General features: G+C 41.7%; 1 protein-coding gene across 8 annotated transcripts in view; it reads right to left on the reverse strand.

Annotated features, from left to right (window-relative positions):
- Positions 1 to 13870, reverse strand: part of EVC2 (EvC ciliary complex subunit 2) — a 122469-nt gene that overhangs the window by 72931 nt on the left and 35668 nt on the right. For all 8 annotated transcript variants that reach the window (XM_074350474.1, XM_074350493.1, XM_074350491.1 and 5 more), the window contains exon 9: positions 13087 to 13223. In XM_074350474.1, coding sequence (XP_074206575.1) covers positions 13087 to 13223 — 137 coding nt within the window. The remainder of the gene's footprint in view (positions 1 to 13086; positions 13224 to 13870) is intronic.

The following is a 13870-nucleotide window of genomic DNA, read 5'->3' on the forward strand; positions in this document are numbered from 1 at the left end:
CAAATTTTTTCATTATTATTATAATTGTTATGATGCTCTGTCATCAGTGACCTCTGATGATACTATTATAACTGTTTTCAGGTGCCACAAACGGTGCCCATACAAGACAGCAAACTTAACCGATAAATGCTGTGTGTCCTACCTGCTCCCTCTCCTCCAGCCTCTCTATTTCCTGAGACACAACACTGAAATGAGGCCAATTAATAACCCCAAAGTGGCCTTTACATGTTCAAGTGAGAGGAAGAGTTACACATTTCTCACTTTAAATCAAAAGCATTTTTTATCTTCATAGCAGCATTATTTACAAGAGCCAAGACATGGAAGCCACCTAAATGTCCATCAACGGATGGCTGAATAAAGAAATTATGGTCTTTATAGATACACAATGGAATACTACTCAGCCATAAAAAAGAATGAAATAATGTCATTTACAGCAACATGGATGGACCCAGAGATTATCATTCAAAGCAAAGTAAGTCAGAGAAATACAAATATCATATGATATCACTTATATGTGGAATCTAAGAAAAGCCCACAAAAAACCTTATTTATGAAACAGCAACAGACTCACAGGCAGAGAAAACAAACTTATAGTTACCAAAGGGGAAAGGGCAGGAGGGATAAATTAGGAGACTGGGATTAGCAGATACAAACTACTGTATATAAAATAGATAGACAACAAGGCCCTACTGTAGAGCACAGGGAACTATACTCAATATCCTGTAATAAACCATTAGGGAAAAGAGTCTGAAAAAAAAAAAATATATATATATATATACAACTGAATCACTATGATGTATACCAGAAACTAACACAATATTGTAAATCAACTCCACTTCAATTTAAAGAAAAAGTATATTTAGCAGTGAATTATTTTTAAGGTATAAATGTTGTTTTCTTAGATACAATGCCACTGTCCAATTAACAGACTACAGTATAATATGAACATAACTTTTACATGCACTGAGAAACCAAAAAATTCATGTGACTCACTGCACTGTGGTGGCTGGAAGCAAGCCTACACTATCTCCTAGGTGTACCCGGACAAGAATGCAAAAGCCTCAGTTCGGGGGGAAGGTATAGTTCAAGTGGTAGAGTGCGTGCTCAGCATGCACAAGGTCCTGGGTTCGATTTCCAGCACTGCCATTTAAAAAAATAATTAAATAAATAAATCTAATTACCTTCCCCCCAAAATAAACAAACAAAAGCCTCAATGTTACAAATACTCTTTGAACACCCACCTTGTACAAAACATAATTCTGAGGCCGTTTACAAGGCGATGTTGGTAGCATCAAAAGACAGCAATGAGCCCACCTTTAATCACAGAGAAAGTAAACACAGGCTGGACTTTCTTATTTTTCTTTCCCTCTCTAGGAAAATCTAAGCTCAATCTTTAAAAAGTTGTTTGAAAGTACTCAGGCCTGGACCCAAGTCCATGACCACTTGTACGACCTCAGGTAAAACCAATGAACCTTCCTGAACACCAGCTTCCTTGGGAAACTTGCTGAGAGAATGAAATAAGATGGCCGGCGTGACATACTTGGAGGGCGTGAGGGCCAGAGCAAGACCGGAGCTAAAACCCTGCAGCATCCCGTGCCTCCAGAAGCTTCCGGGACCAGCCAGTGCCCTGTTGCTCCTCCCTCCTTCCCCCCACGCCTGGGGCTTGAGCCGCTTCCATTAGGGCAACAGGGAGGGAGTCTGACAGAAATCAAAGGAAATATTCCTTCCTCAAATCCTGTCCATAAGAGGCAGCCCATGAATAAACGATGTAAAAGACAGACAACCTGGCAAACCAAGGAAATGCTCTGTCAAAAATAAATCAGCAAGACAGGGCAGAGCAGCGGCTCTGATGGGTCTCGGAAATGAGGTGACAATCAAATCACCAAATGGTATGTTTAGAATCCCAGCTAAACCTAATGGAAGAATTACAAATGGGATCCATTATTTTCTAGAGAAAAGTGCTATTTTTGGTGGGGAGATTATCACAGAGTCCCAAGCTCCTGACACTCTGAATGACAGGTTCTTTCTGGGAGCTTCTACACCTGACATAAGTCAAGATGGAAAGATTAAAAGTAATTGACAATGCTACAATTTTTCAAACCATCACCCAGTCCCCAAATGAGCATCCAACCACAGTGCCTGAAACAGAGCTGGTTTTCAATAAATACTGAGTGTTGGGATGAGGCGGGGGGTAGGGAGGAGCTGGCAGAGGGGAAGGGAGGAGGACCCTTAGCTCTCCAGCTGGGGGCTTTCAGATCATGCATGGTAATCATTGTGCAACACTCTTCAGGCAAAATACAATTGGTTCCCAAGAAGAAATAAATACAAAATTCCAGCCAGAGCTACTAAGTGATTTGCAAGGATAAAATCTTGGTGAAGCTTAATATCCTTATCGCATTTGAGATAGGAGGGCAGGGGGCAGGGCACAAGGATTAAAAGAATGACACAGCCATTAGCACCAAGATGGCAGACGATTCCACTCCCAGGAGACCTTGAGCTTCATTATAGGCTCATTGTAATACAGTAGCTGCCAAATGGCCCTCCCACAGGTGCCAGGACGGCTCAGAGGCTGACCATAAGGGTCAATTCCTAGGAATCCCAGCCCCTTCCCCAAAGCAGCTGGAATAACCCTCCCCCTTGCTAGGATATGAAATAACCGCGCTCATAAGCACCAACAACCTCACACCTCCTCGGGCCTTTCTCCCGCCTTTTGAGATGGCCCTCACTCTGTCTATGGACAGTGTATTTACTTTCACTTTAAACCAAACACCTACCCCCACGCCTCGTGGCCTCTCTGGCCTTCTGAGAGGGCCTACACTTGGTCTGTGCAGTATGCATCTCTCCGAATCAATCTGCCTTCACTCTGCTCTCGCTTGCTCTTGAGTTCTTCCCTGCGAGAAGCCAAGGAACTCACTTGGCTGGACGCAGTGGTCCCAGGGACTCGCCTGGGAAACCTGGGACACCTGGGACACAGCCATCCTCTCAGCCCCCTTTTTCCTGAACCACGTTCACAGCCCAAAACCAGCAAATGGCAGCGGCTGAGAATAATTTCATAAAACATTGGGAGAAAGGAAGATGTGCTTCTCAAAGGTCATCACTTCTTGAGTCTAAAACAAAGCCGGGATGACCAACACTTTCCTATTTTACAGCACTAAAGATGCAGGTCAGAAGGTGATGGGGCATGGCCTTCTTGCAAATTAAATACCTGGGTGCTGATCACACAAATCAAGTCCTTTCACTTTATTATTCATTTCCAAGTATTGGAAGAAAACAAACTTTTAGCTACGAAATATGTTGGTGATCCCCTGCTCCTACCACTTACTATCATTGGAAACATTTATTACTCCCCACCAGGAAGCAGCCGCGCCCCCCCCCCCCCACCCGCCTGTCCTTCCTTCGCCCTCTCGGACAGTGCAGTGAATTTTAATTTGTCACCCTTGGCATTGTGATTAGGGAATTAAGCTAAAATGAAGGATCACACCTGAATGACCACAGAAGCCTGACACCCAGAAATGGATTCACAGGCCCGGTTCCCAGCTGGGTGCGAGGTCATCCAGGCAGTCACAAAGCTGACAGGCTGGCCCTGCCTAGAGGCGCTCACTCAGCTGGGAAGGAGCCCCCTTCCAAGCAGGAGGAAAGGCCCTCTCTGCTGAGAACACCCGCTCGGCTCACAAGGCGCTGTGAGCCAGACACAGCGGAGCTCCCCTCCAGCTCGGTGAGCAGTCCCTCTGAAGAGGAGGCCACTCTCTGCTTCTGCTTCTGCTTCTAACCTGGGCCTGTCTCTCCTCACCGCAGGACACCGCTAGCAGGTTCCAGGAAACAGGGTCACAGGGCTGCTCAGCTTTGCCTCTGGAGCGCCTCCATTTTCAGCTGCTGCCTGCAACGGTCTGGAGAAAGACTCAAGGAAGTGCTGATCGTCTTGAACGCTTCTTGTTGGGATCTGCTCATCTCCCTTTAAATCTGACCCAGAGGCAACGTTGCTGTAAGGACTCTATCATACGTCTCTTTTGTATCGCTACACTTTACAGTGTCCCCCGGCGGTGGGTCACAGTTTCCCCAGATAAGCAATAATGAAACTGAAGTTCAGAGAATATTTGCAAAATCCAGTGTGCCCGATGTTAAATACTGAGAAAGCTCAAGTCCTGTTCTGTCACTTACTAGATGTGTGACTACAGATAAACCTCTCGACTTAGCCGAGCAGCAGATTCTTCAACTATCCAATACTGAAAGCTAGATGTGCAATAGAGCATCAGTGTAAGGACCAGGTTAACTATGGCATGGGAAAGAGATTGTACATTTTTATACGCTGCACAAATACACAAAAATATAAAGCATTAGAGCTTATCAGCATGCTGATGACTCTAAATTCACGGCAATGACTCCCCAGGGGGAAGTGGGCAGAAGACGCTCTGCACCTTGACTCTAGGATCAGGAAAAGTTTGTTGTACATGGCATCCAGTCTGAAGGGTTCCAACGTGGTCCCATTATTAATAATAAGAAAGCAAAAAAGGTAAAAACGAAATGCTGCTATAACCAAATGAGAATCCAGTCCCTTCAGATGGTGTATTTGGCATAATCTTCCAAAGATCTGTGCCCCAGATTCAGCATCTAACTGCTGTCATGAAGGTGGACCCCCTCCGTCCTCCATGCTCCTGGACACTTCTGCAATCTCGGGATCTACTGAGAGGCTGGAACTGTTGGGTGCCCCCACCTTTCCCCCTCAAAAATAAATCAATAAACTAACAAACAAAACCCAGAACCCTGGGGAGTCATCTGAGATTTTCCCTTCCCTTCAAGTCCACCGTTCCCACCCTACATCACACTTCGACATCCCCAACCCTAGTCTCCCCACTCTCCCTTTTAAGCCATTTTCTATTTGCATCCAGAGTAGTTTTTTAAAACACAATCTACTCATATTGAAAAAAAAATTCCCTGAGTCTCCAGTACCTACTGTGGAGTCTGACATCCAGAAATCTCTGTGACCCTGCTCCTCTTCTCCATCCTAAGCCTTCACTTAAGTAGCTTAACCAAGGCCACATGGTGTCACAGCCCAGATTTAAACCCTGATCTAACTCCAGGGACCATGGTCTTAACCAATGCACTTGGTGGCCCTGTTGCTTTATGCTATTTTAAGCCATGCCTGTTTCCACATCTACATTGGAAAACACAGGGTCATACGCTGCCACTGACAGCAAGGACTGAATCTGGTTCATTGCCCAGAGGACGGTTTACGCAAAGATGGGATCTGTTCCTATTGAGGGTGGCCAAGGTAAATTTGACAAACTCTCCCACTAAAAACAATTAGAAAAGTTGGACAGAAACAAAATCTGTTTGAAAGTATCTGAGGGCTAACAAGGCAGTAAATAAACATGAAGTCAAGATCTAGGAGCACTAGGAAGCTCAGAGAGTCCCATATTTGGGGACACTGTTCCTAAGAGCATCTGGTAGATCTAGAAGAGGCAGGGGCTGAAAAGCTGAGCAGAATTTCCGAAGATGAAACCTGGAGTTCAAAGACTGCTGAGGAGACATCATCACCATGATGAAATCCCTTGGCCTTCTGGTTGGTATTCATACCTCAGGAGTAAAGATGTACCAGAAACAGACCAGACCTTGAAGGAAATGAAGCCCGACTTTGAACGAACTCCATCTCTGATTAGATCGAGGTAGCCCACAAGCACACCCTTAACCACCTGGAAGAAGGCAGCAGCATCCTAGTCTTCAAACTGTCTTCTCAGTTTTCATTACAATGTCTGGGACACAATCAAAACTACACAGGCATACAAGGAGACAGGAAAGTATGATCACAAACTAAGAGGAACAACATGTAGTAGACGCCAAACAGGGGTAAACACAGTCAAGTTTTCAGATGGAGACATAAAAATAATTCTGCTTAGTATGTTTGAGGAAACAAAAGATGAGATTGAGAATTTTGGCAGCAACTGAAAAAGGGAAACATAAAGAAGTCATCTGTCAACATTTGTGAACTGAAAGAGGGAAAAGCTAAAATGATGAATTTTAGAGTGACAACCAGGAGACTGTGAGCCATGTGCCTGGCAGGAGAAACCACGGTCAGCGCAGGACCCTGACCAAGAGCATGTATCCCGGAGCCACACTACGTGGGTCTGAAACCTGCTCTCTCATTTACTTGTGTGTGCCCTGGGGCAGGCTCCTTAACCTTGAGTCCTCATCTGTAGGATGGTAAAGACAGCAGTACCTGCTTCCTAGGGTTGTTAAGAAGATTGTAAGTATTTGTAAAGTTCTCAGAACCACATCTGGCTCTATGTTCTGTTACACATACATAGAAATTATAAGTATTTGTTAAATACATAAAAAGAATGGGTATAGAGGAGGACATCAGCATCATGGTGGAGTGAGACATCCTCTCTGTCTCCTCCTTTAATCCATAACCAGTAAAACACCCACAGTACAACAAAGGGGCCCCTGCCTAACAGGATGCCAGAAAATTCCACACATTTGTACATCTAAAGGTGAATAGACTGGCACACATAGTGGAGGCAGAACTGGGGGAACAGCAGAGATGGTGCCTGCAGTCCTAGCCCCCCAAGCCATGCCAGATGAGCCCCCAGCCCCAAACATCCCAGTAGCAGCAGGGGGAGGGGATGCACAAGACTCTGATATTCCAGCCGCAGCAGAGCCTTTAGCCATAAGTAACTGGCCAGCAGTGGCAGTGGGGTCTCGAACCCTGTTCTCCAGCCACTGAGGCACCCACAACTTTGCTCCCCACTCCCAGCAGATGAACCCATGAACCTCACAACACTGGACATGGTAGAGGTGCCTGCATGAAGCCAGCTCCCCCCACCCTCCCCCTTCCCCTGTGGTGACAGAGCCTGCAACTCAGGGGTTTCCAGACGAGCCCTCCATCCTGGTGTCCCAGGAAGCAACACCAGTGACAATGGCGACAGCAAGGTACCAACAAACTCAGAGGCACAGGAAGCGATAACGAGAGCACGGAGCCACACCTCTGACAGCGGCAATGGAGGATGGGAAGTGCCAGCTCCTGAATATAACTAGAGGCAGCTCAGAATCAAGCGGAAAGGTGTTCAAGACTACAAGTGCACTGGCAGAGGGACATTTCATCGAGCGTCATGCAGAACCACAGCAACATTGCACCACAAAAAGAAAATGTCAATTCTCCAGAAACCAAGCTTCGAGCCATGGAATACTGAGATCTAACTGATAGAGAATTCAAAACAGCTGTCAGGAAGAAACTTGGCCAGCTACAAGGAGACCCAGAAAAGCAGTTCAATGCGCTGAGGAATAAAATGAATGCACAGAGGGAATACTTTATCAAAGAAATTGAAACTCAAAAAAAGAACCAAATTGCAATTCTGCAGCTGAAGAGCTCATAAAGGAGGTAAAGAACGCATTGGGAAACATTGGAAACAGAGCAGCCCCTATGGAGAGGACTAGCGAGCTCAAACACAGAGATCTAGGAATGACACAAGTAGAAGAGGGAAGAGAAATAAGATATTAGAAAATGGGGAACGTCTACAAGAGCTATCCAGCTCTTTTAGGAAGGGCAACGTTAGGGTAATGGGTATCCCAGAGAAGAGAAAGAAAAAGGAGTGGAGAGTTTATTTTGAGAAATAATAACTGAGAATTCCAAACCCGGGAAAGGAATTGGATACACAGTCTATGCAGCTAAGAGAACACCTAATTACCCCAATGCAAAAAGATCTCCATGACACGCTATATTCAAATTGTCAAAAGTCAATGACAAGGCAGCCAGGGAAAAAAGATGGTAACCTACAAAGGAACCACCATTAGGCTCTCAGCAGATTTCTCCAAAGAAACTTTAAAGGCCAGGAGGGAGCAGAATGACCTCCTCAAAATACTGAAAGACAAAAAATGTCACCCAAGAATACTCTCTCCAGCAAGGTTATCATTCAGAGATGAAGGAGAAATAAAGCCTTTCTCAAACAGACAAAAGCTGAGGGAGTTCATCACCACTGGACCTATCTTATGAGAAATGCTGGAAGGAGTTCTTCTACCAGAAACAGAAAGGAAAAGTACTCAAAAGTTTGAGTAAGGTGACAGAACCAGAAAATTGTAACTCTTTTCCAGAATAGGTTTTAAAACACTTTATTATAACATAAAAGTTAGAGAGAGGGAAAAAAGCAGAAAAAATACTGGTAACTACTTCAGTCTGGTAACTCACAACATAAAAATGGATAACTTGAGGGGAAAAAAACACAAAAGGGGAAGAAAAAAAAAGATGGACTCTGTACACATAAATGAAGATAAGATGCTATCAGCAGAAAAAGGACTATTTTATCTGAAAAGTTTTATACAAGCATCACGGTAACCACAAATTATAAATCTAGAGCAAAGACATGAAACATAAAAAAGAGGAAACTGAGAAAAACATCATAGAAAACCATCAAATCAAAATGGCAGATAGAAACACCAGAAATAAAAAGGGACATATACAGCAACCAGAAAAAAGATAAAATGGTAGAACTAAGTCCTCATCTATCAATCATAACCTTAAATGTAAATGGATTGAATTCACCAATCAAAAGACACAGAGTGGCTGAATGGATTAAGACCCAACTACATGCTGCCTGTCAGCTCTAAAGACAAATATGGGCTGAAAGGGAAGGGCCGGAAGAGGATACTCCAAGCAAATGGCAGCCAAAAAGGGGGGTGTAGCCAAACTCATATCAGACAAAACAGACTTTAAGCCAAAAAAGGTAATGAGACAAAAATGAGCAGTGTATAATGATAAAAGGGAAACTGCATCAAGAAGATCTAACAGCTATTAATATATATGCACCAAACATGGGAGCACCAGCATATATAAAACAAGTATTAGCAGACCTAAAGGGAGAAACTGACAGCAGCACAATAATAATGAGAGATTCATTTTAACACCCTGCTTACATCAATGAATAGATCATGGAGACAGAAAGTCAAAAAGGAAACAGTAGAACAGATGGGTTTGATAGATTTGTACAGAACATTCCATCCAAACGCAGTAGAACACACATTCTCCTAAGTGAACATGAAACTTTCTCAAGGACAGATCATATGTTGGTACACAAACAATTCTCAGTAAGTTAAGAAGACTAAGGACATACCAAGCATCTTTTCTGAACACAGTGGTATGAAACTAGAAATCAACTACAAGAAGAAAGTTGGAAAAATCACAAATATCTGAAGACTAAAACATATTACTGAACAATTATTGGGTCAATGCCGAAATCAAAAGAGAAATTAAAAAATGTACCCGAAGACAAACAAAAATACAACATACCAAAAAATCTATGGGATGCAGCAAAGGCAGCCCTAAGAGGTAATTCACAGCCTACCTCAAGAAACAAGAAAAATCTCAAATAAACAATCTAATTATACACATAAAGGAACTAGAAAAAGAACAAATGAAGCCCAAAGTCAGTAGAAGGACAGAAATAAACATCAAAGTGAAAATAAATGAAATAGAGACTAAAAAGACAAAAATTAATGAAACTAAGAGCTGGTTCTTGGAGAAGATAAAATTGACAAGCCTTTAGCTAGATTAAAAAAGAGAGAGAGAAAGCACTGATAAATAAAATCAAATATGAAAGAAGAGAAATAACAACAGACACCACAGAAATACAGAGGATTATAAGAAAATATTATGGACAGTGTACAACAAATTTGACAAAGAAGAATTGGACAAATTCTTAGAATCATACAACTTTTCAAAATTGAATTATGAAGAAATAGAAAATCTGAATAGATCAATTACTAGTACAGAGATTGAAATAGTGATCAAAAAGCCTCCAAAACACAAGTCCAGGACCAGATGGCTTCACAGTTGAATTCTATCAAACATTAAAAGAAGATTTAATACCTATCTTATCAAACTCTCCCAAAATACAAAAGAGGAGGGAATGTTTCCTAACTTTAGAAGTCCAACATCACACTAATACCAAAAGCAGACAAAGACAACACAAAAAAAGAAAATTACAGGCCAGTATCTCTCATGAACATAGATGAAAAAATCCTCAACAAAATATTAGTAAACTGAATAAACAATATGTTAAAAGAATCATACACCATATTAAGTGGGATTTATTCCAAGGAGGCAAAGATGCTTCAACATCTTCAAATCAATCAAACTGATATACCACGCTAACAAAATGAAGGATAAAAATCATCTGATCATCTAACAGATGCACAAAAAGCATTTGACAAGACGCAGTATCTATTTATCATAAAATCTCTCAATAAAATGGGTGTAGGGGGAACATACCTCAACATAATAAAGGCCACATATGATGAACCTACAGCTAACATCATCTTCAACAGTGAAAAACTGAAACCTGTCCCTCTGAAATCAGGAACAAGACATGGATGCCCACTCTCACCACTCTTATTCAACACAGTATTGGAGTCCTAGCTAGTGGAATTAGGCAAAAAAAAAAAAAAAAAAACTAAAGGTATCCAAATTAGGAAGAAAGAATTAAAACTGTCACCATTTTCAGATGACATAAGTATATATATAGAAAACACTAAAGACTCCAGCAAAAAAACTAAAAGAAATAATAAACAGTAAAGTTGCAGGATACAAAATCAACTTACAAAAATCTGCTGCACTTCTACACACTAGCAATGAGCTACCAGAAAGAGAAATTTTAAAAATTCCATTTACAATTGCAACAAAAAAAAATGAAATGCCTAGGAATGAATCTGACCAAAGAGGTGAAAGATCTGTATGCTGAAAAGTATAAAATATTGCTGAAAGAAATCGAAGAAGGCACAAATAAATGGAAAAATACCCCATGTTAATGGATGGAATGAGGTATTTTTAATGTTCATATTACCTAATCTAGAGATTCAATGCAATCTCTATCAAAACCCCAAGGGCATTTTTCACAGAAAGAGAACAAAAAATTTTTAATTTATGTGGAACTACAAAAGACGCTGAATAACCAAAGCAATCCTGAGAAAAAAAATAATAAAGCTGGAGGTATCACATGCCCTGATTTCAAACTATATTACAAAACCATAGTAATCAAAACAGCATGGTATTGGCACAAAAACAGATACACAGATCAATGGAATAGAACTGAGTGCTCAGAAATAAACCCATGCATATATGGGCAATTAATCTACAACAAAGGAGCAAAGAATAGACAATGGAGAAATGACAGTCTCTTCAATAAATGGTGTTAAGAAAGCTGGACAACCACATGAAAAAAATGAAACTAGACCACTATTTCACACCGTACACCAAGATAAACTCAAAATGGATTGAAGACTTACCTGTAAGACCTGAAACTATAAAACTCCTAAAAGAAAACAAAGGCAATACATCCTTGGTCACAGGTCTCAGCAGTATCTGTCTAGATATGTCTCCTCAGGCAAAGGAATCAAAAGCAAAAATAAACAAATAGGACTACATCAAACCAAAAAGCTTCTGTACAGCAAAGGAAACCATCAGTAAAATGAAAAGACAACCTACTGACTGGAAGAAGGTATTTCCAAATAATATATCTGATACGTGGTAATATCCAAAAATATATAAAGAACTGATACAACTCAACAACAACCACATGAAACAACCCAATCAGTAAATAGATGGAGCTGAACAGACATTTTTCCAAAGAAGACACATAGATGGCCAACAGGCACACAAAAACAACATCACTAGTTATCAGGGAAATGCAAATCAAAACCACGATGAGGTATCACCTCATGCCTGTTAGAATAGCTATTATCCAAAAGGCAAGAAATAACAAGTGTTGGTGGGAATGTAAGTTGGTGCAGCCATTATGGAAAACACTATGGAGATTCCTCAAAAAAATAAGACTAGACCTATCGTATGATCCAGCTACTGGATATATATACCCCACTTCTAAGTATTTATCCAAAGAATGTGAAAACACTAATTTGAAAAGATATATGCACCCTTATGCTCACTGCAGCTTTATTTGCAATTGCCAAGCTATGGAAGCTACCTCAGTGCCCATCAACGGACAAAAGATAAAGAAGAAATGTATATACACAATGGAATATTACTCAGCCATAAAAAGATGAAGTCTTGCCATTTGCAACAACATAGATGGACCGTGACGGTATTAGTAAGTGAAACAAGTCAGATGGAGAAAGAAAATACCACATGACTGCACTCATATGTGGAGCACAGAAAACAAACAAACGAAAACACAAAATTAATGAATAAACCAAGCCAAACAAAAGCAAACATGTAGATACAGAGAACAGAATGGTGGGTACCAAAGAAAGGGTGGGGAGAAGGGATGAATGGGTAAAGGGGGTCATCTGCCCTGTAACCAATGAAGACTAAATTTTTGGTGGTGAGCGCAGTGTAGGGGATACAGAAGTAGAAATATAATGTTGTGGACGTGAAACTTACATAATGCTATAAACCAGTGTTGCCCCCATAATAATAAAATAAAATAAAAACATTCAGATCATGATCCTTAAAAGTAAACAGATAAATAGACAAAAAATTAAAATTAAAAAGAACTGAATTCAGTTTAGCCAAAATCACATCTCCTGGTCTGGCCTCTCTCTCCAGGTGTCACTTTCTCTACTTCACTGTCCTACTCAACACCCCAACCCACACATCAGTCGTACTGAGCTGCTTACACTTTGCCAAATGTATGTGTCTTGCTCATTTCCTATCTTGGGATCTGCCCCGAAAAGCCTCCCTTCCCTTAATCTACTGGGAAAGCTTCTGCTCATGCTTCAGGAATTAGTGAAAATCTCTCTTCCTCTGGGAAGCATTTCCACGAGCAGCTCAGAGGTAATTACTTTTTCTCCTGGGCTCAGCTAGCCCCAGTCTTACCGTGGTATTCATCAGACTTGTGTGGTCACTTCTGTTCATGTGTTCTCACTAGGTCAGATCACCTCCTAGCCCAAACCATGTCTTATCTTTTTTTCTCAGATACCAAGCATAGTGTTCAGTGCGTGGCAGTTACTCGATTATGACTGCTGATGACGAATGATCCCTGGAGTGAGTTAAAGGATGAAACGCACTCAGTGTTTGCTCTCCTACTGCTGTCATTAGAACACTCATCATATCCGTGAAAGTATAATGGGACCTGGAATTCTTACTCTTCCAAGGCTTGGAGCATGCTCCTGGGGTCCTCTGAAGACAGAATGTCTACCATTTGGTCATTCAGAGCAAGGTCTTCATTCACACCATCCGCTGTGAACTGGGAGTGCTCCAGCTTGCTCTCGTGATGCTGGCCCTGCAGGAGAATTTCAGAAACAACAATTGAGTGGCTCTTCTTCTGAAGGCCATGGGCTGGGAAAGTCATGGAGGAAGGCGGGGATCCCCAGGCAGAGAACCTAGCTGGCCCCAGCACTGGTGAGCAGGCAAGACACTTTGCTGAGCCTCATTTTCTTGTCAGAGAAATAGGATCACAATTCTGGTAGCTGTGCACAAGCTTGTTGTGTGGCTAAAACAAAGCAATGGCTGGAAAGACCTTCGTAACTATAAAGACCCAATAAAAATATTTCATCATCATCACCGCCATCTTATTATCACCATCATCATCACCACCACCATCATCACCATCACCATCATGATCATCCCCAACAGCATCCCCATCGTCGTGCAGGGGAAAATTACATTTAGCAGATGAACTTCAACATCATGGATCTGACTGGGTTTCTAATCAAAATACAGATGTGGAAGATGGAAGTGCCATCAGAGATAATTAAGCTCAACCCTCCGACCGGATGGACGATGTGCCTGTTTTGCACCAACATCATTAACTCTGCAGAAATGGGTGATAATTATACTCACATTTAAGAATTCCTGTCCCCGTGCCTTGTATGTGTTATATCATGAAATTGTCACACAAAAGAAGTGCTGACGCCCCCGCTTTACATG

The sequence above is a fragment of the Camelus bactrianus genome, chromosome 2 (genome assembly GCF_048773025.1).
Source record: "Camelus bactrianus isolate YW-2024 breed Bactrian camel chromosome 2, ASM4877302v1, whole genome shotgun sequence".
In the NCBI taxonomy this organism is placed as follows: Eukaryota; Metazoa; Chordata; class Mammalia; order Artiodactyla; family Camelidae; genus Camelus; species Camelus bactrianus.